At 39.5% G+C, this 27691-nt stretch overlaps 1 protein-coding gene across 1 annotated transcript in view; it reads left to right on the plus strand.

Moving 5' to 3' along the window:
* FAM227B (family with sequence similarity 227 member B) overlaps positions 1-24486 on the plus strand; it is a 318111-nt gene extending 293625 nt beyond the window's left edge. The window contains exons 12-13 of the mRNA XM_007935308.1: positions 20200-20277; positions 24390-24486. Coding sequence (XP_007933499.1) covers positions 20200-20277; positions 24390-24486 — 175 coding nt within the window. The remainder of the gene's footprint in view (positions 1-20199; positions 20278-24389) is intronic.
* Positions 24487-27691: the final 3205 nt, after the last annotated feature.

The raw sequence follows: 27691 nt of genomic DNA on the forward strand, positions 1-27691 counted from the left end.
TTACTCCACATTCACCAGCCCGGCAGCTTCTAAAGCATTTCCTCCTCTGGGTTGTTGTGGTAAATGACAGGAGTCCTGTGACACTGGGCAGAGCAGCCCCCCCCCCGACCCCCACCACTTACAGATGAGGAAACCAAAGCACAAAGTTGAGTAGCTTGCCCAGACAATCCTTGCAGCAGAGCTGGCAGCAGACTTACGACTCCTGAGCCATGGCTGCTCTCCTGATATGTAGCAACCGACCCCCCACCCCAAGATATTGATAACTGCTAATAAGATTTGCATCCAGATTTTCTACAATTATCTGTGAAGATTGACTCTATTTCTATCTCGCCCACATTTTACTTTGAAGCTATTCCATTTTCTCTGTAATTATCAAAGTCCTGTAGCTTTCCTGAAGTGGAGAGGCAACCCCTGGTAGTGATTGCATCTACATACAGTAAAGGAGTGGGGGTAAGTAGAGAAGAAGAGAAGATAAATAATAAGTAAAAAGACTAATATAATTCTTCATATTTGAGGTAGACAGATTCTAAGATAGTCCCCAATGATCCCTACCTTCTTATATCCATGCCCTGGTGATGAGTGTGGCTGTGCCTAGTGACTTGTTTCTAATGAATAAGCCAAAAACCAAACTCACTGCCGTGATGTCTTTTCGACTCATAGCAACCCTTCCTTGGGTTTCTGAGGTGGTATCTCTATGGAAGTAGATTGTCCAGTCTTTTTTCTGAGGAGTGGCTGATGGGTTTGAACCGCTAGCCTTCTGGTGAGCAGTCAAATGCCTTAGGCACTATGCCACCAAAGCTCCCTTCTAAGGAATAGAGTGTGGCAGTCATATGAGATGTCACTCCTGAGGTTCAGTTACATAAAGACTGACATCTGTCTTGCTCGTCCTCTCTCACTGGCTCTCTGAATCCTCACTCTGAGGGAAGCCAGTGCCTGTTGTGAGCTGCCCTGGGGAAGCCCACACATCAGTGAAGGAAGGAAGGCCTCCAGCCAACAGCCAGTGGGAAACTGAGGCCTCCCTTATACAATATAATACAACAACCCCCATATGAGGGTCTGAATCCCACCAATAACCATATGAGGGAGCTTGGGATTGGATCTTGTCCTACTTGAGCCTTTTAAGGACTGCAGCCCTGCTGACACCTTGATTTCAGCCTATGAGAAACCCTGAGCCAGAGGACACAGCTGAGCTATGCCCAGATTCCTGACTCACAGAAACTGCAATAATAAATGCTTGTTGTTTTCAGCTGCTTAGCTTTCAGTTTAGTTATATAGTTATAATTTAGTTATGTTTAATTTGAGAGCTCTGGTGGCATAGTGCCTAAGGCAGCTGACTGCTAACAAAAAGGCTGGTGGTTCAAACCCAACAGCGGCTCCTCAGAAGGAAGATTGGGCAATCTATTTCCTTAGAGATACCACCTCAGAAACCCAAGGAAGGGTTGCTATGAGTCTAAATCGACGGCAGTGAGAGTTTTTTTGTTTTATGTTTAAATTACAGTTCTTTAAAAGTAATAATTGACTTGATTTTTATTTTTTTAATAGTCCCATTATATTAGCACTGGTCCAGAGTTTAACCGTGTTTCCTTCAATATTGAAAGTCAGAGTTCACTGGTTTTATATTTATACAACAATAGATAAATAATTTAGTATTTGAACAACATTCTGATTTAGATGACTCTCTTCAATATTTTTATAGCTCCCACATATCTCAATCCAGATACTTCCCACATTGTAGTGTAACCATTACTTTACTTGTTTTTCTCATCTAATCATGAAAAATGTATTATTTGCCTCTACAAAACAGTATCTAGCACATAAAAGTATTAAATAAATGTCTGATAGGTGAATATAGCATGGTTTATATAAAAATAGGACCAAATTTTATTTTATTTTTCAATAAAAGTTGACAGTACAATTAAAAATAAGAAAACTAAAGGACAGAGGTAGAGAAATTTGAGAGCCACTGGTACAGAGTTAATCTTTGAAGTCATATTATCAAAATGATATTTTATAAAAATGTATTGAACAGACACTGTTCAATTCTCATAGAACTTCTGAGTTAGATACTATTATTATGCTTATTTTGTAAGTAAGAAAGCTGAGGCACAGGAAATTTCGGTCATTTGCCTGATGACACTGAAGTTAGTGACAGCACTCGGATTCTACGCACTCAAACGCTGCAGTACTAAACTGTTTACCAAAAAGAATGTGTAGCCCCAGAAGAACATAAGCATGCTCTGAGTTTTTAATGAAAATCAGTTATTGGGGTGGGGTGGGGGTTAAGAGGCCAACAGAGGACATAAGAAGGGATTCCGTGATAATATTCCTCACAGTTGAGGTAAATAGTTATTTTAAATTTCTACAGCTGATCCTGCATTAAATCACTGAGGCACTTTTCCCCTGACATGTCAGATTGCCTGGCCATGAATACTCTATTTCAAAATCACTTTTTTATTTAATAAGAGATTCTTATTACACATTTTTGAACAAGCTTAAATACAGAACAATATTGTATTTCATCACTATGTAATTTTTAAATCAGATACATTTAAAAATAAATTTAATTTCATAGCTAATATTTTATTGATGCAGAGTGATTGACCAAAGTCACAAGAGGGAAGATATGCTTTACAAACAATGTGTTAGGGAGGAAAAAAAAAAAACAACTCACTGCCCGTGGAGTCGGAGCCAACTCATAAAGACCCCTCCTCGGGTTTCCAAGGTGGTATCACTATGGAAATAGATTGCCCAAACTTCCTACTGAGCAGTGGCTGGTGGGTTTGAACCACCAGCCTTCTAGTTAGCAGTCAAATGCCTTAGGCACTACGCCACCCATAGGTAAACACTGAGCAGACTGGAGATGTGTGTGGAGAGGAAGGGAGGCAGTGAATGTAATTGCAACCCGATCAGTGTTCATCCCTCATAACTTCTGACATGATTTTTTATGCACATTTATAAGGAAAATAATAAACATTTTTACCAATTAAGTACCTTAATCATCACTAGTGGAGAATCTGAATGGTTTTTTTTTTAATGATCTTTGAATTTCTTTTTAAAAACTTGATCATTTAATATTAGTCTTATGAGTAAAGTGGGGAAAAACATTGACTTCTAGGAATCAGAGCTGAATATGTAGAGCATCTTTGTCTAGAATCTTGTACTAAATGAATCTGAGGCTCTGGGACTCCAAATTTTCTCTGCACACATTGTCTGTATTTTTGTAAGCCACCTCAAGTCCTTCATGTGTTGAGAGTAAAAAAAAGAAATACCCAAAAGACTACTTTTTTTCCTTTCAATTTTTTATTTTAAGAGTTTGTTTTACATTCAACATTATGTGTACGTTTAGTTTCACTCCCCATCTACCATGCCCAACCCAACACAGTCTCCTCCCCTCCCTGCCCAGTAACGCTGCCCGCCCTCCCACCCCTAATAGTTATGCGCTCCTGCCTGTCCTGCATTCCCTCCCTGTGAATGTTGCCCCGTGGTCAGTTGCTCCAAGGGATGCATTTCCATAGAGTATGTGGGTGTGTCACCCTGGGTTGAGTAGTCTCCATGTACATCTTGTTTACTATTGGGCTGAGAGCCAGCCCTTGGGAGTGAGCTCTATTCCAGGCCCAGAATGAATCCCAGAACCATAGTATTGGGAGTCTCACCAGACTTCATCCAACCAGTAATTCTGGTCATTATTGAGTTTTTTTATTTTGTTCCACATTTTTCCTCCCACTCTATTCAGGATCTCCAGATTTGGTCCTTTCCTGAGTGATTGACATTGGTAGCCAAACACCATTTAGTTCTCATGGTCTCAAGATGGGAGACCATTAGCTGCATCTTAGATGGCCCCTTGAAAGCTTTTAACACCCCAGTCACTACTCACCAATGTAGGATGAGGAACCAAGCCTTTTATATATTTTTTTGTGCCAGTTGAGTCTGGTGTCCCCCCGTACTATGGCCCTGAGATGGTAGATTCGTTGAATATCTCTTCCACAATGTCTGGGTGTCTGTGAGGAATTACTCTATGTCTGTCTTCTATTGTTTCTGTAAGGACTGCAGGTATTTTGTATCACTGATATCTGTGCAAGATTAACCTCCGCTGAATCTATCCTTGGTCTAGAGTATACTCCTGTTCATTGACCTCCCTCTGATCCTCTGGATCTGTATTTCTAACGTGAGTTTAGAACTTCACATTTTGTTGCAGTGTAGAAAAATCTGAACTCAATGCAGTGTTGTAATGAGTACATTATGCTATTATAAACACAAACTCGTACAATCACAAAGGCATATACACATATTCTTTAAAATATAAAACTGGTCTAGGGAAAGACTATTTAAACTCTACAATTGAAAATAATGTGGGATATCTCAACGTTTAACCCAGCATAAAAATAAACACTGTACAATGAAATCATCTGTTGTGACTTATCTTTGATGTGGGAGAAGCAAATAGTTAAGAGCGAAAACCAAAGAAAAGGAAGAAATCTTTTCAGCAAAGGTCACCAGCTCTGTGTAACACTCTGTCTTCACACAGTGAGAGTCCAGTGGGAAACTCTTTAGAACTATGTGCTACTTATTTTCTCATTACCTAAATGATGATGTCCAATAATCTTAGTCACACCTGCCCACAAAGACTTTTTCTCACTAACCAGTTTGTGAATAATAACTTGTAAGTTGTTGCTGAAGTTATTATCAGTTGGAATATTCATTTTAATCCAACTACTGGTTAATTAATATAGATTAAGGACCTGATAATACATTCACATTTTTAAAGGATAAATTAGCTAAAAGACAAATATCGGGGGGGGGGGGAACTAATTCAGAACCCTCCATCTAGTTCTTTTTCCAGTAAAGACAAGAAAAATATTTTTTTTCCCTTCTGTCCTTCTAAAATGCTCGGGGTGAAATGAATAGGGAGCTTCATTGATAGAAAGTTTGCTTCATACTCTACGAGATTTTTCAAAAACCTTTCCTTCACCTTCAAAACTCAGAGTGTGGACATCACAATCTTATCTGTTAATGAGACTTTTCAGATAATGGAAACCAGATATTAGCTCGCTGTAATATGAAGTCTTTTAAAATAGATTTTTATTCCAAACACACAGTTCTGAAAACTATGGCCTCCTTCCACCGAAACATGGTGGAGGATCCATATTTCCTTTAGTTATCTGAAAAGTGGAAAAACAAGGATGCAGTGAGCTCAGCTGGGAGAAGGAAAAGAATGAAGATAAAAAGTGAGGAAGCAGAGAAGGAACTTAAAATTTTTCGTTTAAGTAAAGGGACTTCTTCAGCTGTATGGGGGGGATGTACCCCTTTGAGCCCATATGAGCTTCTTTGTCCATCTATTTCAAGCATTGGATTGAACTAGATGAATTTCAAGTCCCTTTGAACCCTGAGAATTTAATATCTATTGGGGGAATTTGACTTTGTACATCACCTGTGGCAGAATTTGTATAACCAGTTCAATTTTTCCCTGAAATTATGACATTTTCATTTTGTCAACTCACTGGAGAACTGGGTTCTTCTGAGGCTACACTAAGAAAAAGAATGCTTAGATGTCACTTTCCCTGTTGTGAGCTGTTGACTTCTCTAAAAGACCCCTGGAATAACTCATTGACTGTAGTAAGAGAGAACGCTGCTTTAACAGAGCTTTAGTATAGTCTCACAATGGGGATATTTAGGGAGCATATACATGGGGTTTTAGAGCCCAAGCTGTGTGATTTTAAAGCAGGTCTTGCAAGGCAGAGAAATACTTGGGATTGAGTTGAGTGTAACTTTGGATTTGTGGACAGAATTAGAGCAAGGGTCTTGAAGTGAGCTGTGTAAGTAAGCTGTTTTTGTTGGTTCACAGGCTTATCTTCCAGGAAGAAGCATTTCCTGGAGTAACTAGCCAAGTTATTTTTGCTTATTCTCAATATTGTTAAGCATGAGGACAGAAAAGTTTCAGAATTTTTTAACACAGCTGCTGTTGTTGTTGTTAGGTGCCGTTGAGTCGTCTCCGACTCATAGCAACCTTATGCACAGCAGAACAAAACACTGCCTGGTCCCGTGCCAGCTCCATGATCCTTGCTGTATCTGAGCCCATCGCTACAGCTACTGGGTCAATCCATTTTGTTGAGGTCCTTCCCCTCTTTTGCTGACCCTCCACTTTACCAAGCATGACATCCTTCTCCAGAGAATGGTCCCTTTTGACAACATGACCGAAGGAGATGCGATGAAGTCTGGCCATTCTTGCTTCCAAGGAGCATTCTGGCTGCACTTCTTCCAGGACAGACTTGTTAGTTCTTTTAGTGGTCCACAGTACTTTCAGCATTCTTTGCCAACACCACAACTCAAAAGCATCAATTCTTCGGTCTTCCTTATTCATTATCCAGCTCTCACATGCATATGAGGCAATTGAAAATACCATGGCTTGGGTCAGGCGCAGCTTAGTCTTCAAGGAGACATCTTTGCTTTTCAGCACTTGAAAGAGGAATTTTGCCAACAGATTTTCCCAATGCAGTACATTTTTTGATGTTTTGACTGCTGCGTCCATTGGAGTTTATTGTAGAACCAAGCAACATGAGGTCTTTGACAACTTCAATATTTTCTCCCTCTATTGTGATGCTGCTGATTGGTACGGTTGTGAGGGTTTTTTTTTTTTTTAATTGTGGTGTAATGCATACTGCAGACTGCAGTCTTCAATCTGCATCAGTAAGTGCTCCAAGTCATCTTCCCTTTTCATTAAGCAAAATTGTGTTGTCTGTGTATCTCAGATAGTTAATGAGCCTTCCCCCAATCCTGATGCCATGTTCTTCTTCATATAGTCCAGCTTCTCAGATTATTTGCTCAGCATACAGACTGAACAAGTATAATGAAAGGATACAACCCTGACACACTCCCTTCCTGATTTTAAACCATCCAGTATCCCCCTGTTTTCGAATGACCGCCTCCTGATCTATGTGCAGATTCCTTATGAGTTCAATTAAGTGTTCTGGAATTCTCATTCTTCTCACGGTTATCCACAATTTGTTATGATTCACATAATTGAATGCCTTTTCAAAGTCAATAAAACATAAGTAAACATCTTTCTGATATTCTTTGCTTTTAGCTAAGATCCATCTGATATTAGCTATGATATCCCTCGGACTATGTCTCCTTCTGAATCCAACTTGCATTCTGGAAGTTCTCTGTATACATACTGCTGCAACCGTTTTTGAACTATCTTCAGTAAAATTTAACTCACATGTGATATTTATGATATTGTTCAATAGTTTCCACATGCTGTGGGATCACCTTTCTTTGGAATGTGTACAAATATGGATCTCTTCCAGTCAGTTGGCCAGGTAGCTTTAGATATATACCTAATAATGGGATTGCTGGATAAAACAGTATTTCTAATTCGAACTTTTTAAGGAATGGCCATACTGCTTTTCCACAGTGGTTGTATCATTTTACAGTCCCATCAGCAGTGTGTGAGAGTCTCAATCTCTCCACATCCTCACCAGCATTTGTTATTTTCTGTCTTGTTAAACTTTGCTATTAGTGCTGGGCCAGATGGTATCTCATTGTTGTTTTGATTTACATCTCTCCCTAGGTGTAGTGCCTAGGGCATTTGACTGCTAACCAGAAGGGTGACGGTTCAAACCCACCAGCTACTCCTCAGAAGGAAGATTGGTCAATCTACTTCCATAAAGATAGATACCACCTTGGTAACCCAAGGAAGAATAGCTATGAGTTGGAACCACCTAGACAACAGTGAGTTTGGAGTTTTTTTTAATGGCTAATGATTGTGTTTGTTGGCCTCCTGAATATCCTCTTTTTGAAGTGTCGATTCATGTTTTCTGCCATTTTTAATTGGATTGTTTCTCCTTTTGTTGTTGAGATGTTGGAGTTTTCTATAAATTTTAGAGATAAGTCCCTTGTCAGATACATCATTGCTGAATATATTTCCCTAATCTGTAGGGTCTCTTTTTACCCTTTTGCAGAAGTTTTTTGAAGCACATAAAAACTTAATTTTTAGAAGGTCTTTTTCATCTAGTTTATCTTCTGCTGTTTGTACATTTTGGGTTATGCTTCACAGTCTATTTATGCCATAAATTAGGGCCCCTAAATTTGCCCCTTGTTTTTCCTTGATGAACTTTATAGTTTTAGATTTCGCATTTAAGTCTTTGATCCATCTGGAGTTAGTTTTTGTGTATGCTGTAAAGTATGCATCTTGTCTCATTTTTCTGCAAATGGATATCTAGATTTGCCAGCACCATTTGTTAAAGAGACCATCTCTTCCCCATGTAATGGATTTCAGCCCTTTGTCAAAAATCAGTCAACCATAGATTGATGGATCTATTTCTGGGTTCTCATTTTTATTCAACTGGTTTTTGGCATGTGTCTGTCATTGTACCAATACCAGGCTGTTTTGACTACTGTGGCTATATAGCAGGTTTTGAGATCCAGCAGTGTGAGACCTCCTTGTTTTTTCTTCTTCTTCAATATGGCTTTGCTTATCCAAGGTCTCTTTCCTTTCCACATAAAATTAGTGATAGGTTTTTCCGTATCCTTAAAGAATGTTGATGGGATCAGGATTGGGATTGCATTGAATGTATAAATTACTTTGGGCAGTACTGATATTTTCACAATGTTCAATCTTCTTATTCACGAGCATGGTATGTTCTTCCATTTATGTAGATATATTATGGTTTCTTGAAGTAGTGTTTTGTAGTTTTCTTTGTATAAGTCTTCTGTGTCCCTAGTGAGATTTATTCCCAAGTATTTTATTTTTTTGGTAGCTAGTAGGTTTTTTTTATTATTTTATTTTTTTTATTGTAAATGGTATTGATTTCCTTATTTCCTTTTCAGCAATCTCTTTGCTGGTGTAGAGGAATCCAATTGATTTTTGCATATTGATCTTGTATCCCGCCATTATGTTAAATCTCTCAATTAGTTCCAGTAGTTTTCTTTCTTTCTTTTTTTTTTTTTTACTGAGCCTCTTGGGTTTTCTAGGTATAGGATCATATCATCAGCAGATAGGAATAGTTTGACTTATTCCTTAACAATTTGGATGCCTTTGATTTCCTTTCTTGCCTTATTTCCCTGGCTAGGACATCTAATACAGTGTTGAATAGAAGTGGTGATAAAGGGCATCCTTGTCTGGTTCCTGTCCACAGGGAGAATGGTTTCAGTCTCTCTCCATTGAGGATAAAGTTGCTGTTGGTTTTGCATATATGCCCCTTATTATGTTTAGGAATGTCCCTTCTATTCCTATTTTTCTGAGAGTTTTTATCAGGAATGGTGCTGGATTTTATCAAATGCCTTTTCTGCATCCATTGATATGATCATGTGGTTCTTTTCCTTTGTTTTATTTATGTGATGGATGACATTGATTGTTTTTCTTATGTTGAACCATCCTTGTATACCTGGTATGAACCCCACTTGGTCATAATGTATTATTTTTTTTCATATGTTGTTGGAGTCTATTGGCTAGGGTTTTGTTGAAAATTTTTGCATCTATATTCATGAGAGATACTGGTCTATAGTTTTCCTTTTTAGTGAGGTCTTTGTCTGGTTTTGGTATCAAGATGATGCTTGCTTCATAAAATGTATTTGGGAGGATTCCACTCTTTTCTATGTTCTAGAATAGCATGAGTAGGACTGGTGGCAGTTCTTGGTGAGCAGAGCCAATTTTTAGGTTAATTCTCAGGTCTTATCACCACTTGGAAATATTTAGGCTACCCATGCCATCGGGACAGCTGACAATCCACAGCTCCGTTTTCATTACTCACTGTTTTCATTCAGGTTCTTCTACTAGTTGGTGTTTAATCTACTTCTGTATCCTCCCTTTCAAAGCTCAGGGCTCCAGGATTATCTTCGGTATCTCTATCAATTGGTTTCTCTTTTCTTTGTTGAAGAGGGTCTGTGTAGCTTGTCTGCCTATTCTGCCATCTTACTGGAAGTTACTCCCATCTAGTTTTTTTGTGATTTTGCCACTTCTCCCATCAAGAGTTGCAACCTATGTCCACTCCTCTTGAACTTAGGCAGACCTTTGTAACTTTCTCAACCAAGAGAATGACTTCTTAGGCTAGCTCATAAATGGCATTACAGCTTCTGCTTGGTTTGCTCTTGCTCTTGGAATACTTGTTCTTGGAAACAGCCATCATGTCATATGGAAGCTCAGACCACATGGAAAGGCGTTTAGCTAGCAGCCACAACTGAGGTTCTTACCACAGCCAGCATCAGCCACCAGGCATGTGAATGACAAAGGCTTCAGGATGCCTTCCAACCTAGCCACCATCTCACTGCAACTACATGAGAGACCCTAAGAACTACCTAGCTAGCTATACCCAGTCAGCCCCCAAAACTGTAGAGATAATAGAGGTGGTTGTTGTTTTATGCCACTAAATTTGGAGTTGTTCATTACCTGATAGCTGCTCAAAGGAAGAAGAACTTAATACTTTTAACTAGACAGATAGTCTAGAAAACCAAGATTGATATGTGAGCCAGTCAAGATATTTTCACATTATGTAAATGACAATATATACTATAGACAGCAACATTTAAAGAATATTTAGGTTAGTAGTAGTTGAGCAAAAACCATTTGCAATACCCAGTAACCTCAAAGAAATAAAAAAAGTTAGGTATTAATTATGTCTATTTCATCATTCTAGAATTGTACTGTACAATATGGTAGCCACTAGCCACATGTGACTATTTAAATTTAAAATAATAAATTTAAATATAAGTGAAAATTCAATTGATCAGTTGCATTAGCCACACTTTAAGTGCTCACTAGTCATATATGATGTGTGGCTACCATATTCCAAAAAAAAAAAAACCGCACTGCTGTCAAGTGGAATCCAACTCATAGTGACCCCTCCTTGGGTTTCTGAGGCAGTATCACTACAGAAATAGATTGCCCAACCCTCCTTCCAAGGAGTGGCTGGTGGGTTTGAGCCACCAGCCTTCAGGTTAGCAGTCAGATGCCTTAGGCACTACACCACCAGAGCTCCCGGCTACCATATTGGACAGTGCAAATATAGATCCTTTTTATCATCACAGATGATTATCTATGGCTAATGCTGCTGTTCAGAATAAGAAGTTCAATCTATTTCACAGAACCTGAGGTCTGTTTGGGATTCCAGGCAGCCAAGATGTACTTTCTTTTGGCTTAACACTTGTAGTCTTTTAATTTTAGAAGTTTGAGGACTTAAGATATTATATATTGCCTTAGTCATCCACTCATTATTCATCTATCCAACAAAATTATAAAAAAAAAAAAAAATCATTTCCCATCCTAGCTATTAAATTCTGCCTTTTTGTTTCATTTTTTCTTACTTGATTTTTTTCCCATTTTTGTCTTATCTTGTTTTTTGTTTGTCTTTGCTCAGAGATAAACCGCTTTCCACCTCACACAGCTTTTTGCTCCATGCAGCATGGCTTCAACCCATTAAAGAAATCTTACAAGGTTGTAGTCACTTCTTGGTCACAGCCAGCTACCCAGAGGGACCGAGTAGTTGAACCTGTGGGCTTGGGACCATAGTCACAGGGGACATCAAGCTCAATTGGCATAACATACTACACAAAACATTGTTCCACCACTTACTTTCGTGAGTAGTGACTGGATCTTAAAAGCTTGCAAGCTGTCATCTAGATGCAACGATAGGTCTCTCCTCATCCAGAGCAAAGAAGAATGAAGAAAACAAAAAATTCATGGAAACAATTAGTCCTAGCGACTGGTACACCATCCGATCTGCAGCCTAGATGACTATGAGACCAGAAGAACTAGATGGTGCCCAGCTACTACTGTCAACCACTTGGAAGGGGATCTATGTAAGAGATCTTGGTAGAGAGGGAGAACAATGTGGAACAAAACTCAAAGTCATTTGGAGAAAAAAAAAAAAAAAAAGGGAGACCAGGTTTGCTGGTCAGATAGAGCCTGGTGGAACCACTGAGACTATGGCCCCTAGCTGCCCTTCAGGTCTGGAATTGAACCCACTCCTGTGGCTTCCAGCCACACAAAAGACAGGCATGTGAGTTGAACATTTACCTGAGATAGATACACTCCTTGGAGAGAACAATCATGGAAGAAAGAAGGGCTGCTTATGCACAGGGAGACAGCTCAGGGGTCAGGAGTGCATGGAGGGATGGACACAGGGAAGAGGTAACTATTGGGAGGAAGTGGGAGGGGAGTTGCTGCATTGCGGTAAATTGTAGTCAATGTCATGAGACAAAGTGTATGTGAACTGCTATATGGAAAGTGAATTTGCTCTGTAAACTTTCACTCAAATCACAATAATTAAAAAAAGAAAGAAAGAATTCTTGCTCTCTGTATGAGCTCTTGAATCGGTGACTTTATAAGCAACCTTGGTGTGTATAAAATTCTTTCATTACCTTTTTCCAATCAGAAGAGTTCTGATCCATAGTTCTGATCCCTTCTAGTTAACTCCCTTTGATGCAAATGTATGTCAGTTACATAAAATAACCCAATAACTCTCCTACTAGGTTCCCAGGGATTCCTTTAAGGACCAGATTTTAATAATTTTAATTATTCATTTAAAAGTTATTTAATATAGTAATTTATAAGCAGAAAACCATTGTGGAAGCACAGTAGGATAAAGAATACATCAAGCGTTTAAATTCTGCTATTAGGAAAGATATTTTATGTTTTTTTAGATGACATATAATTGATTTTTTTCTGAACTCTATTGAGTAGATTGCTGTTTCTTCCTTTCTGTGGTGGTTAAGTTTTTATGTCAACTTGGCCAGGCCTGGTTGAGTGGCTGGGCAGCTGGATGTAGTATTTCCCATGATGAGAGTGGTAATCAACTCTGTGGTGGAATCTACTGAGAGTAGCTGAGTAGCTGCCTTTGGGTATGTGGGCTGCTTCCTGTATATAAGAAGCAGCTTTGGGAATGGTCTCTGGTTTATGGCATTCCTGAACCCTGCATGTAACTGTGTCAGTGCTCAGCAGCTTGCCATGCTCTGCCAACCTCAGGATTTTCAATAGACTTGAATGAATGGCCTGCCTTGTGGTTTGGTAACATCGGGACTGTGCCTTTTTACTTGTCAACCTTGGGCTTGTCAGCCTCAGCAGCCAGCAGCTGTCTGAGTGAAGAAATGTGTCTAGCTCCAGTGGGCCAGGATCTGGAGGCAGAGCTGAAGCCCAAGGCTGAAGGGCTTTCACCCAGCCCCTAGAGCCTGGCACTTTGAACTCGGACTTAAAGCCTCCTAAGAGAATAAATTCCTGTTAAGTCCATCCCATTTGTGGTAGATATTCTTGTCAGAGTGGCACTCGGTAACTAGAACACTTTCACAGACTCTGCCAATTGCCTAAGAGGTAGGGGCCAACTTTTTAGAGTTTTTTCTTTTTTTTAAAAAAAAAAAAAAGGAAAAAGAAAATACTTTCTTAAAAGAACTTGGGAACAAAGGGGTTTTGTTTTACGTAATGGATATGTATGTGTGTATTGGAAGCATTTTGCAGACACCCTGAGCCAGAGACAATTACAAAATAGCTTGTAAGATAGAGTTCTTTTTTCTTACAGACGCAGTTTAAGTTCTAGTTACGGTTTTTCTTTTAATATATAAGACACAAACCACAATTCACCAAACTTGGTATTAAACTAACTAATAAAATAAATAGACTTTAGTTGCCTTAGGAAATCAGGTTCCAGGGAGTGGGTTGCATCAATTTTTTAGCCACAATTTGGACTTCAGATGATGAACATGGCTCAATGGAAAAATAAGATGGAGAAGGAAGAGACTGTCATTCTAGACAGTACTAGCTTATTTTTTTTTTTTTCTAATTTAGTATAAATGTGGTAAAGCCAAATTTGTATCAAATAAGAGAAGAAAACTTCATTTCAAATAATGTAAATGAACTTCAAAACTGAAAAAAACAGATGTTCTTTCTATACATCTTCTTAGTCAACAAATTCAAGGAAAGCCTAAGTTCTTTGAATGCTTAGAATTTAGGACCGAAAGCAATAAATATTTCAAGTAAACATTAAAAATTGAGCCAATATCAACTAAGTAAACCATTTCTCCTCCTGGGAGATAGGCAGGCAAAGGGGAAAGTGAATAAGACATATACCCTCACCACACTTTTCACCCCATAAAAAGCACTGGCAGCCTCTGGCTCTGACAGAGTCTGTGAGGTGCTAGCTAACTTCAGAAGGCAGAAACCATACAAAGCTGAAGTCCTGTTTATTCAGGGAAAAGCCAGTTTGGCTCTCCTGGGTAGTTACTTTCAGATGTATTTGTTGTCTGTTTTGTTACTATTATTCAAATTGTCTTCATCATGGTGAGGAGGTGGTTCCAGAATTTCTATCTTTATGAGATGCTTAGATACGTAATTCAGTTACAAGCAGAGGGTCAGGGAGCTTGGCTCGACCCTGCATTTGCACAATGTGTATATTGATTTGGAATGGATTTGGGGGGAGGATTTAAAGGAAATGATGGGAATGACTAAATTTCCTCTGGGCAATCGTTAAAGCTACTGCTGTTCAAGGACATAAATTATAAAAATTCTTGAATCTCTCTAAATCAAAAACTTCTTTATCCGAACTTATCAGGGAGGAAAGCGTTGCTCACTAGTAAATTTTCCAGATAACTAAAACTAACCATTTGAGTCACCAATTAACATTTTTTAAAACTGTGGTGGAAATATACATACCAAAACAAACACCATGTGAACAATTACTGCATGTTATATTAACTATTTTAATGGATGTTTTCCTTAAACATACAGCATACTTCCCTGACATTTTTAACAATAGCACAAAAAATAATTAACTTTATGTTAACTACTAGGGTGTTCAAGATGAAATAACTCAGGTGCATTGAGATACCAATAAGAAGGCTTGCTCAGTAGGCAAAAAACAGTAAACACATACTGAATACCTATTACATAGCAGCCCTGGTACTGGGATGAGGGTGCTAAGTAATCCAATAGCAAAGATGGTGTTCTGGTTACCTAGTGCCACTCTGACAGAAATATACCACAAATGGGATGGCCTCAATAAACAGGAGTTTATTCTTACAATTTGGAGGCTTCAAGTCCAAGTCCAAAGTGCCAGGCTCTAGGGGCTGGGTGAAAGCCCCTCAACCTTGGGGTCCAGCTCTGCCTCCTGCTCCCGGCCCACTGGAGCTAGAGGCATTTCTTCACTCAGACAGCTGCTGGCTGCTGAGACTGAGAAGCCCCAAGGTTGACAAGTAAAAAGGCACAGTTCTGATGTTACCAAACCACATGGCAGGCCATTAACTTTAAGTAAGTCCATTTTAAGTTCCCAGGTAGGCAGAGTATAGCAGGCTGCTGAGCAATGACATGGCTACATGCAGGGTCCAAGCGTGCCATAGGCTAGAGACCTTTCCCAAAGCTGCTGCTTATATATGGGAAGCAGACCACATAGCCAAAGCAGCTACTCAGCTGCTTGTGGTAGATCCCACTATGGAGTTGATTGCCAGTCTCATCATGGGGAATAATTACCACCAGCTGCCCAGTCACTCAACCAGGCCCAGCCAAGCTGACACACAAACACGAGACGGGAACTCGTGTCCGCAGCGACGATGCATCGGGTATTGCGGTGGCGTAGGACAGCACCCTCATGCAGCTGTGAGACTGCCCTGCACTAATGGGGCACGGATTGCTCTGCTCTGACAGTCGTAATGCCTGTTTTTGTCTTTCTATTGTTCTTTCTCCTACTTCACCAACTATCTGCTGTCACTTCTCATTCTCAGGGCAAGCATCATGTCATATGCATCTTTGTGTCTAGTATTTTGTAAAAGTCTTGTCAAGTTGTTGAATATTTTTAGTTAAACATATGTTAATATTTCTAATAGACCTATTCTTTAACTTTGTAGACTATGCTACAATGTGCTGCTAAATGATAGATTAAATAATGAAACTTAATAAAATACTAACCATATTTTGCACATACTATCAGGCCCTATAGAGTCTGGGTGAGATTCCAACTGTGATACTATGTCCCAGTGAATATGGTGCCTGATAGTTTCTCCCTTTATTTTTTCTTTCTTTCCTTTCGTTTTAAATTTCTGGATACATAGCTATGTTCTGAGTGTTCGACATTCTTGTAAATCTGATCTTAAAATATTTGAAGTGTGTATAAGCAAAGCTAAAGTTAGGCAGAAGATAACTGCTCCAAGATCAGTTTAGACCACATGCTAATAAATCATTTCAAGAATTTATATTTAGTATTAAAAATTAAATGTTTTCTTGTGTAGGAATGAGGAGACTCTGGCCACTGCCTGCTGCCCAGGTCTCTTTACTTCTTATACAATTGCATTATGTGTAGAATGAGCACTTGGGCCTTCAACCTGGGGATCTCAGAAGCAAACTGGGGATACTCCAAGGAGTATCTCTAAGGGATGTGAGGTAGACAACAAGGCTTCTGCAGCAGCATTCTAGGATAATGAACAAAAGTTGCCCCTGGGCCATTCTTTTCCTGAGTATCATACTTTCTTCATCTACAATCTTTTACTCAAATAGAATTGGACCCTACAGTTTCTAAGGGCCTTATTTTCTCTAGTATTCTTTGACTGTGTTGTTGTTAGGTGCCATTGAGTCTGGCTGACTCATAATGACCCTACTCACAACAGAATGAAACACTGCCCAGCCCTGCACTGTCCTCACACTCCTCGCTAGACTTGAGTTCATCATTGCAGCCACTGTGCCCATCCATCTTGCTGAGGTATTAAAGGAAAGCAGAAGGCCCTAGGTTCCCTGTTAGGACTCTAGGATGTCTCCAGATCTTGGCTGGTTAACAACTGTGTGAAATCCCAGGATAGAACTGATTTATTTGTCCCCAAATGGCTCTTTCTCCACTTAGCCGGTTTGCATGTAGCCTCTATTAGTGCATTGGAAAATGAAGTGTGAAGCCAATTCAGACAGTGAAACTGGATAACATGTTGCCACAGTTATCTCCAAAGAATAGAATATAGCCATTCTTCATAATTTAAAAGCTTCAAGTACTTTATTTTTTTCTACAGTTGGTCAAAAAGTTATGGCTTTAAGTATCTGAAGAGAATAAAAATTAGGGTATTCATGAAATAACATGCATTAACAAAAGTCTACTGACAACCATAGCAATTGAGTAGTGCAAAAAAACAGTAGTCTTAGTCAACACCAACATCATACACCCAGAACCTCATTACACAACACAATTGTGACCAAATTTGTGGACAATTAGAATGACTTTACTAAAAAACGCATTCCCAGTCCATTTCATTAATATCATACGTTCAAAATTAATAACTAATAAGAAATAAAATGTAGTTCTTTGGTTCATTACCAATAGTATTTAATGAATGTTCAAGGCAAAGAAAATCCAATTAGTTGAGAGTGATTTCTTCTTCCGAATACTTCCTCATGGAAACCACACATAAGAGAACCATATAACTTTGTGGAAGGGTAAAATCTTTGAAAGTCTAAGAGTCACTGTAGGGAGAAATTAAATAATAGCAGGGAATAGCTGAATGCAAATTAAATTTAAGTGGCTCAAGATTACCTATGCTTTGGGAAATGTATATCATTAGTCATACTAATCATTCTACAAGAACAATATTCAATTTTCTGCAGCTTTTACTCAGAGATATTGGACTTTTTGTCACTTTATGTACCAGGGGCAGTAAGACAGGCATTAAAAGTAGACTGATATCCCCAGGTATCACTTGGTTCAGGAAGATCGCAGCGGTTTTTCTTCTAATGCTGCTGTACTCCATGGTCTGTGACAGGTAAAGGGGTGGGGAGGAGGGGACTAAAGGTGGAAATCTGACAAAACTTAGATTTCAGGCTCTTTTTGACCATGTGCATCAATCTAAGCCCAAGCTAAAAGAGACGCAGGCCTCCCTTGCTACCCTCTTGAGGAAAAATAATAATAATAACAAAATATATCTACTTGTATAGAATGAAACCTCCAAACCAAAGTTTGAAAGTAACAGGTTAATTCATCTAGCCTAATGAAGTTTTATTTTGCAATTATACACCATTCAGACTTGACTCATATTAAGGGAAGATTGTAGTTCATCTAGACAACTTATTCCAAGAATGCCGTTTAGAAGATCCCTGAATACAAGATAATTTGTACAGCATACAGATCAGAGCTTGTAAATGTCATGTAATTCCTGAAGATAACACTACATTTCTGACCACAGGTTGTCAGAACAATCAGTTGAAACCTAAGAATATCCAGTTGATAAACTGGCCATTCAATAACAGTTACTGCTGGAATACAACTTACATCATTATCAAGTTTCTCTCCTGCTGTAAAATGAGCTACCCTCAGGGGCACACTGGAAACGGCTCAAATCTCAAAACAAGGCCTTTATGAAAAAGTGGCCTATAAGGACCAGCCAAGGAGAGTAAAAGAGCTAAGAGGATACTGTAAAGAGTGTCCACAGGGAAAATAAAGGGTAATAAAGGCACTCATTTTGCTGACTTCCCAATTTTGCTTCAGGCTATATCCTGAATGAGTCCTTGAAGCCAGTAATGAGATCATTCTTGCCTGGGAATAAATGCAGCTGTCACTATCAGTCTGTCTCCTTGGGATGTGGACACCATTATTGCACTGATTTGATTTTCACCTACACAATGCAAACAACTTTTCATTGAATTATAGGCTCATAAACCACATATCATTGTGAGATTAAACTAAAATAAAGCTCTTCTCATTCTTTAAGAAGAAATTATATTCTAAAACCTAGACATGATAAAGGGGAAAAATGAACTTGGAAAGTGTCAACAAATAGCAGCAGGCTTCTCTCTGAACCCTACATCGGGGAATTTTGATCCAGTGTAGGAAAACACAATCATCCAGCGCCTCTCAAACTCTGGGCTCCGTAGGATGTAATATAGTCTGCTTACCAACACTGCTCCCTCTGCAGTCAGGGACGCTCCTAAAATGCCTGATTTAAACAGCCTCCGTGGCAGGTCAAGAGAATGTAGAACATCTGACATTGCTGACATCTGACATTCCGTGCCTTGTGCACGGAAAACCAGGTATTTTTTGCCTTGATTCTAAGATCTTTATGTTCAAATTATAAATGACTGAAGACATTTCCTGAGTAGTTTAGAGCTTCAAAGGTAAGACATAAATTTGATTCAAGTTTATTCCAGGTATTTTTGCTGTAAAGCTATTTTTTTTTTCTTTTTACTTCTAATTATTTCAATTGATACATGTACTGAGGAGATTAAGGTCATAGGTTACTTGCCTACATGGTACTATTCCAGGAAGTAAAGGCACTGAGCCTTTCCCAGAATCCCTGTACGAGGTGAGTATGATTAAAATGGACATCAAGAACAGCCCGGAAGTAAATCAATTTAAAATGGGCAAACACTATTCAGAGAAAGATTACTGAATATTAAATTGTTACTGATGTTATTATTTTGAATATTGAATTATTATTATTGAATTACTATTGACGTATGAATAAATATTAATTAGTGAATATGGAAGTGTAATTCAGGATGGGGAGTTAGGCTGGAGGAAGACAATGTTATTCTCTGTATTTTGGTGATGGCAGAGCCTTAAGTGTTCCTAGCGTGTCAGTGAAGCTAAGGTCTTGTTTTCAAACAAGCTGCCTCCTTGAGTCACTTCTCATTTGCCATTGCTTCCCCCAAATGGAAGTATCTGCTTTCCTAGACACAGGCATGGGTTAGACCAGGGCTAAGGACAGAGCCACAGACTGACCAGAGACAGATGGGATGAGCGCCCAGTCTCATTAACGGCGCACTTGCACCTTCTGCTCATGGTCCCCGGTGCAGTGAGCAGAAAGCAGCGGAGAGCGGGCTGAGGCAGCCAACACATGCTGCCAGAGCCTCTGGAAAGTCAAGAGACATGTGAGCCTCTTCCATACACTGAGCGTCTCAGTATACGTAAAAACGAAGAATGCCTAGAAAGGGTTATAACAATTTAGGTGCATTTTTAATGTGTACATGTAAATCATTGCTTTTAAAACACACAGAAAAGATAATTACAGATTTTAGGAAACTACTAAATCACAGCACACTGTGAATAATGTGGTCCAGATTACAGGACACAAGTTTGAAGTGGTCTGATGTCTTCTCTCACTTTTCTCAATGTGACTTCATGTTTACTCTTGAGACCCTTTATAACAGGAGGCCCAGACTAGATGGCCCTCTTGGTCTACCTGTAAAGTGCCCTGTTTGCCTTTCCCAAATGTTCCTAAATGGAAAATTTTCCTTAACTGCAAGCCCAGCACATCACCTACTCCAACTTACCGTGATATTGTAAAGGAGGCAAAAAAAATTTTTGCAAAGAACCAAAAGGATTTTAGGATGTAAGTTGATGCCATATTATTGTTAATATGGAAACAGATATTTTTTTTAATAGCTGGAAGTGATCATAGGAATCATCTAAACTAAGCGCCTTATTTTACTGATGGGAAGAGTTGTTTCTGAACATGTTACAGACTCTGAGATTCTTTTCAGGTAAGTGTCATGGGTGCATATTGTACCCACAGAGCCATGGTGAGTGTTGAGAATTGGAGAAGTGAAGGAAGCTTTGCGGGGGCCTGATTGCAGGGCCATCCCCAGGATGGACGCGCCAAGAGAGGGCTCCCGGGAATATAGATTGAAATATCAGCCTTGTACAAAGATCAGTCTTGGAAGAAGAGCAGAAAATCTTCCTGCAGTAGGAGTTCCCTGGAGCTGGGGAGGCATCCGGGGTGCTATTGAGAACAGAAAGCCAGAGAGGTCTTTTCTGAGGGCATGTTTTCCATTGTGTGTGCTTGGTTTAAATGATTGCTCCTGGACATTCATGGTATTCTTGGGTGCTTGGGAAGCTGCCGATGCTGTTGTTAGTTGCCATCACGTTGATCCCAACTCATGGCCACTCTGTGTGTGCAGGACAGAACTGCAGGATTTTCAAGGCCTTGCAGCAGATTCCCAGGGGTGTCTTTCCATGCACCTCTGGATGGGTTTGAACTGGCAACCTTTTGGCTAATAATTGAGCACTTAACTGTGCCAGCCAGGGACTTTGCTAGGAATCTAGCAATGGGTTGAGAGAATTTCATTGGTTTTTAATAGAACAAAATGGCAGGGCTGAATTCTTCTGTCTATGATATCAAGATCACTTCTTAGAGATTTTATCACCTCGAGGGATAGAAAGAATGGGCAGTGTCCCCTTTGGGTACCTGATGCTGTTCAGGAAACACAGGAAAGAGAGATCAATGGAAGAGCAGCTGCTAGGCTCTGTCCAGCAGAGTAAGAGCGTGAGCCTTTGCTTCTCATGGGCTCCCATATCCCACCCCTGCACTCCCACTTACACACACACAGCCCTAAGATTCCCTGTGTTTAGTGGGAAGAACAGAATGGACACCTTGCTGGAGGGACCCTGTTGAAGCAGCAAGATAGTATCCGTACTCAGCTGTCTTGAGTGATGCCTTTGGCACGTGTTTATAAGAAGGGATATACTAGGGGATTCTTCACACCAAGTGGTAAATAGGGAGGGAATCCTGAAGAAACGATTTGTAAAGGACTTTTACTGATGTGTATAAAGTGTTCATTTATTTTGCCTAATTGGGAATTCCTGCTTTTTATTTTAAAACCTAACTCCAGACATTGATTTTATAGAGAAAAGAACAAAATTAATGAAGAGATAAAACTCCTAAGGCAACGGCAGGAAAGAATCGACAAGGAGATTAATAGGTTTGTTTCTTATTCAACTTTGAAGAACTAAAAAATTCTTTTAATCGGACAAATTTGTTACATAAAATTACAATGGGTTTCTCATGTAAAAATGCAGCAACTCAATTATCTGCAAAGAGGTTTTCTACCCAACAGGTCATCTGGAAAAAAACTTTCACTTACCTTATCCACAAATCACCTATTCTATAATCTAATTAACTGTCAAACATTATCATCATCATCATCTCCTCTTACTCCTCTAGCCATCGGCCTTAAATTCATGGCCTTTTAAATGTATACCCATAACCATGTCCTGCCTGCCCTAGGAAAGATGTCAACTCTTAAAAACAACCAATTCACTTCGTCTCTCGGGCAACTTCTTTGTTCACCTTCTGCCCTGCTGCTTCCCCTACACATATAAACATTTTCCCCCACTGAAGCAAGAAATACTGAGCTCATTTTGTTTATTTTATAGAGTATAAAATGAAAAACTATAAAGTCATGAGACCAACCCACTTCTTCATACACAGCCACATACACAAGAATATCAAAAGAGGACAACCTTCAAACAGGCCCCTCGTGAGAGTGCAGCATTGCGCTACTCACGCTGCCATACGTCTGATTACTATTTTGGAACTTACAAAACCAGTTTCCAAGTCACATGAGAAAATTCAACCCACTAGTTTAGAACCTTATCTCAGTTTTCACCAAAAATCTTATCACTCAGCTGTCTTCTTCACACCACCTAAGTTAGAAGATCCAATTTCCATTAAGTTTTACAAACTTCCAAAATCCAAATTCACAAAAAATAGCATTTCTCACTAGTGAAGATACGCAGGAGAATGTAGAACCATTCTCACAGCAACTCTCAAGAAGCATTCAAATATGTTTTTTGCAATGGCACATTGTTGGAGAAAATGAATGGAAAAATACCCACTTGGATACGTTAGTCTTGTTGTGTGTTATATTTATAGACACTGTCTATAAGCTTTTATCTGTAATCTTAAAAGGAGACACCCATGGAGAGGGAAGGCAATTAGAAAGAGGGGCGGGAGCGTAATAGTGGTGATGATTGGACAACTTTGTTAATATACTAAAAACACTGAATTGTAAACTTTAAAAGGGTGAAAATTATGGGATGTGACATATATCTCCATAAAGCTGTGTTTAAAAAAAGAAGAAGGAAGGAAGAAAAGAAAAGAGGAGGACTGCAAATTAAAAGAGTGTATTAGAAACTAGGGCTGATTTTAACACAGTGAGATGAACCAGAGTCTGAAGCTGAATTGCAACTCAAAGAGAGTCTCCCAAACCAAGCTCACTGCCATGGAGTCATTTCCAACTCATAGCCACCCCTCCTTGGGTCTCCGAGGTGGTGTCACTACAGAAGTAGATTGCCCAACCTTCCTTCCAAGAAGTAGATGGTGGGTTTGAACCACCAGCCTTCTGGTTAGCAGACAAATGCCTTAGACACTACGCCACCAGAGCTCCTAAAGAGATCCTAAGAAGGTGTTATTGAGAAAGTGCACCAGGGATATTATGGACTGTGGAAAAGAGACCCGGATTTGAGAAGTCAGATTTGAGACAAGCAGAGTAGGAGAGATGTGAATACCGAAAGGTAATAAGAGCTGGGGAGAAAATCCAGGTTGAGGAAATAAAATTGGCAAAGATAAAGCGGACAATGAGTGAGGGGAACTAAGTCACAGGGAACCCATGCTAGAGGCCCCTGAAACTGTGTGGCCCTATTGTGCCCTCAGGGGTACCCTAGACTAAAGGCTAAAGAAATCTAGAGTAGGCTTTGCCAGGCATTGGCTAATCCAGACTTTCCAAAGTGTACCCAGAATTTTCACAAATTTAATTAACACCCTACCAATTTCATGAAGAAAAATAATGTTTTAAGTGTTTCACTTGAAAATTGCCAGCTTTAAGAATTATAACTAATAGTTGTAGGCCCTTTTTCATTTTTCTTTCATCTGCTTTTTCCTTGTTAATGTTCCTTTCCTTCCTTGCCTAGCCTACCTCTTTCTCTCCTTCTCTCATCATCCTTGGAAAAGTTCCTGCTGCCTCCTGGATTCAACCAGTCAACTCATTCATAAATATTTCTTGAATGACTACTTGGTGACAGAAACCATGCTAGACTCCTGCAGATAGTAAAATGAATATGAGCCCTGCCCTCAATGTGCTTACAGTCTAGCAAGCATCCTTACCCTGAGCCCTTCTCATCTCCCTCTGCTTCTTCCCCAGATCTTGCCTTTACTGGTCTCTTTTAAGCAGGGTTTTGAACTGGTTCATTCAGTCCAACCCCCGCTGAGAATTTTCCTTTCCACCCCAGATGCACTGACTCAGAATCCATGTGAAGCCCTGCTTTTACTCTTCTCTCCCCACTGTCTCTCCTTAATGCCCATGCCAGAGCCTGGTGAGTGGAATCAGTTAAGACAATTCTGTGTGAACCATCTCACTGAAGGGAAAGTTTCACTGCTGGCATCCATTGCATATGGTTGTTGGAATTGAGGGCTTGAGTCAGAATTCTTTGGTCAAATGTTTTATTACTTACTAGTTGTATGACTGTGGGCAGGTTAGTTATCCCATCTGAGCCTATTTCCTCATTCATAAAGTAGGATAATCATAGTTCCTATAAGACTGTTGTGAGAGTGATAGAATTAATACATATAAAGTACTTGGCAACCCTTTGTAAATGTCAGTTACCGGATGATGTCAGTATAAAGATAATTAATTTTATGATCACTTTTCTTTATTCCATGATTAGACTCCAAGTAAAGGCTACCAAGAAACCTTTCGATGTCATGTATGACTTTGAGAAGTTCCTGAATAAACTGGTATGTTTCCTCTCTGAAAATAATTGAGAAGTCTCTCTAGCTTCTCTTATATAAACTGGACAATATTTTAAAAGCATTATATAGTTCACAGGAGCTCTGGTGGCATCTAAGGCACTTGACTGCTAACCAGAAGGCTGGCAATTCAAACCCACCAGCCACTCCTCGGAAGGAAGGTTGAGCAATCTACTTCTGTAGAGATACTGCCACGGAAACCCAAAGAAGTGTCGCTAGGAGTCGGATCCAACTTCACAGCAGTAGTTGCATTGTGTTATATACTTTCACACTCAAATTACAGTGGCAGGACAAAATACATCCTTGTTATGTATTTATCCACATGCATATTAAAGATAATCATGTTTGTACATTGTTGTTGTTGTTGTCATGTGCCGTCGAGTCAGACCCAACTCATAGCGACCCCTCCTTGGGTTTCTGAGGCAGTATTACTACGGAAGTAGATTGCCCCATCTTCCTTCCGAGGAGTGTCTGGTGGGTTTGAACTGCCAGCCTTCTGGTTAGCAGTCAAGTGCCTTAGGCACTATGCTACCAGAGCTCCTTGTACATTAGTGACAACTTTATACCATTTATGCCCATTCCTTGCTTCTGGCCATGGGAAATAAGCAACTGGAGACTTCCAAAATGCATTCATAATTACAAACTAATAGAAAAGTATTGGTACTTGAAGTCTTTTTTTTCCATTATTTGACTGCTAACCAGAAGGCTGGTGGTTCAAACTCACCAGCCACTCCTCAGAAGGACGGGCGGGCAATCTACTTTCGTAGTGATACCACCTTGGAAACCCACGGAGGGGTTGCTATGAGTCAGATCCGACTCCACAGCAGTGAGTTTGGTTTGGTTTTGGAAGTGAACTGAAGTATATTGGACACCAGCTATTACTGCATTACATGGTCTTCAACTGACTGAAACACAAAATAAAACATGATAAAGATCTAAAACAAGACTCAAATGTGAGAAAGGAAGGAGACTGTTTCATCTTTCCCACACCAGTTTTCTCTGCTCCTCCTTACATTATAGGCAATCCTGTTAAGTCAGAAGGGCCTTCTTCCCTTCCAACAGACAAGAACATGCCAGAAAATTGAACAATCTGAGGTCAGGAAGAAAAGAGAAATTGACTTTCAACATGCTTGGTTTCCACTTAAAAATCTAGAGCAATCCCTATTGTTTACTATGTAATGTCAAAAACAGAGGTCCTACATGGAGGAGGTGATAGAGGGGAGTGAAGCACCTAAGTATTTCATAAAACAAATAGGGCTATTCTTTATTTACACACACACACAAAGTCTCCCATTTTCTTTTGGTCTATTTTGCCTACTCTTGATAGAGACAATGAAATAGAGATGATGAAATACTTACCTAGTATAAGAAAAACAACAGTGTAAGTTTGCTGGTCAATGACAACTATTCTCAATTGGGAAATGGCTTCAGTATCAGAGAAAATACAAGGAGTTGTGGGGACTGTAGCTCACTGGAGACCCTGTGCCTCATCTAAATAAAGCAGCTACTACTTCAGCTCTGAGTTGGGGCCGACTCGACGGCACATAACAACAACAACAACAACAACTTCAGCTCTAGTGCATTATTGCCAATGCCAATAGTCCAGATATTTCTGTAAAATTTCCTGATTTGGACCCTCAAGTGGGCCAAACTAAATATATCTGTGGACCAGGTGTGGGTTGCTAGTTTTCAACCCCTGGTCTAAATGCTGCCTGGATTTAGAGCTCTTCAAAAGCTGGCTCCAGCCAGCCAATACAGATGATCCGATTCTTCTTTATATACCAGTGCAAACTCTTTGCTCCCACTGAGCCTTCTGCACACATCATGATTGCCTATGCTTACATGTTTTCCTCATCTGCAATTCCTCCTCTTCATCTTTCAAATTCCACACATCCTTTACGGGACTGCTCAGATTTCCTCTTTATCTGCATGAAGCTTTTTTTCAATGGTCCCAGACTATCTTTCCCAGATATTTTTGGTATCTCTCTTAACTTCCAGAGCAACACTTGGTAATGTCTCAATTGAAGAATAGTTATGTCTTTCCAGCCAGAAATTGAAACAAACATAGAGTAGACCCCACTTTAGAATGACTGTGTCTGCCAAAGCAAAGTACTCCCATTTCATGTGAGCTAGAAATGTTTATCCACTACAGGAGAAAACCACATGGTTAAAAATTAAATAGCACCTCTTTCTTTTCTTTTACAGTGATCCAGGTATCTTTAAAGAATTATATACCTATCCTAACTCCTTTGTGGAAAAAGGAGAGATATTAAAAAAAAAAAAAAATTACAAATTTAAATAAATTCAAGTTTTAGATTATTGGACTAAATGAATTAAAATTCTTTTAGCACATTTGACTTAAGCTTTTAAAGGCATTTACCTTTTTGCTAATAATAAAAATGCATCAGAAGTTTTGGAAAGGATATTGGCTTTCCTACTACATTAGGTGGGAGCTCTGGTAGGGTAGGGCAGAAGGCACTTGATTGCTAACTGGAAGGCTGGAAGTTCAAACCCACTAGCCACTCCTCAGAAGGAAGGTTGGGTGATCTACTTCCGTAGTGATACTGCCTCAGAAACCCAAGGAGGGGTCACTATGAGTCGGGGCTGACTCCATGGCACATAACAACAACAACTGCATTAGGTGTGGCTGTTGCCCTCTGAGAAATATTACAAGAAACTTATCTAGTCTTCGCTGAAACTTAGATTTTAGATAATAATGTCCAATCTTTGAGTTGCACATTAACAAGCAATAATAGAATAACAGAAAATTGAGATAATTTTCTGGATAATTTCACCTTACGTCTACTGCTCTCTCAATGATCTGAGTATTTCAGCAATGCTCTCTCAATGATCTGAGTATTTTAGCAAAATACTTTTGGGCCTTAATCTTCATATAATTTCCTGTAGTCTATCCATTAAAGAATCCCATTCATTTATTACCACCACTATACGGCCAAACATTTCTGCTGACTTTTGATCTCATGTGTCTTCTAAGTATTCTAAATATTGGCAAACACTCCATAGGCACCAACCAACACAACTAACCAATCCCAGAACCCACTTTAAACCCTTTCCATACTCGGGAGTTCTGGCAAGATGGCGGACTAGGCAGAAGGACTGCACAAACCCTCTTCAACAAAGAAAAGGGAAACCAATTAACACAGACACAGAAGATAATCTTGGACCCCCGAGCCTTGAAGGGAAGGATACAGAAGTAGAC

This window comes from Orycteropus afer, unplaced genomic scaffold (assembly GCF_000298275.1).
Source record: "Orycteropus afer afer isolate SDZICR_OR568_19922 unplaced genomic scaffold, OryAfe1.0 scaffold00026, whole genome shotgun sequence".
Lineage (NCBI taxonomy): Eukaryota > Metazoa > Chordata > Mammalia > Tubulidentata > Orycteropodidae > Orycteropus > Orycteropus afer.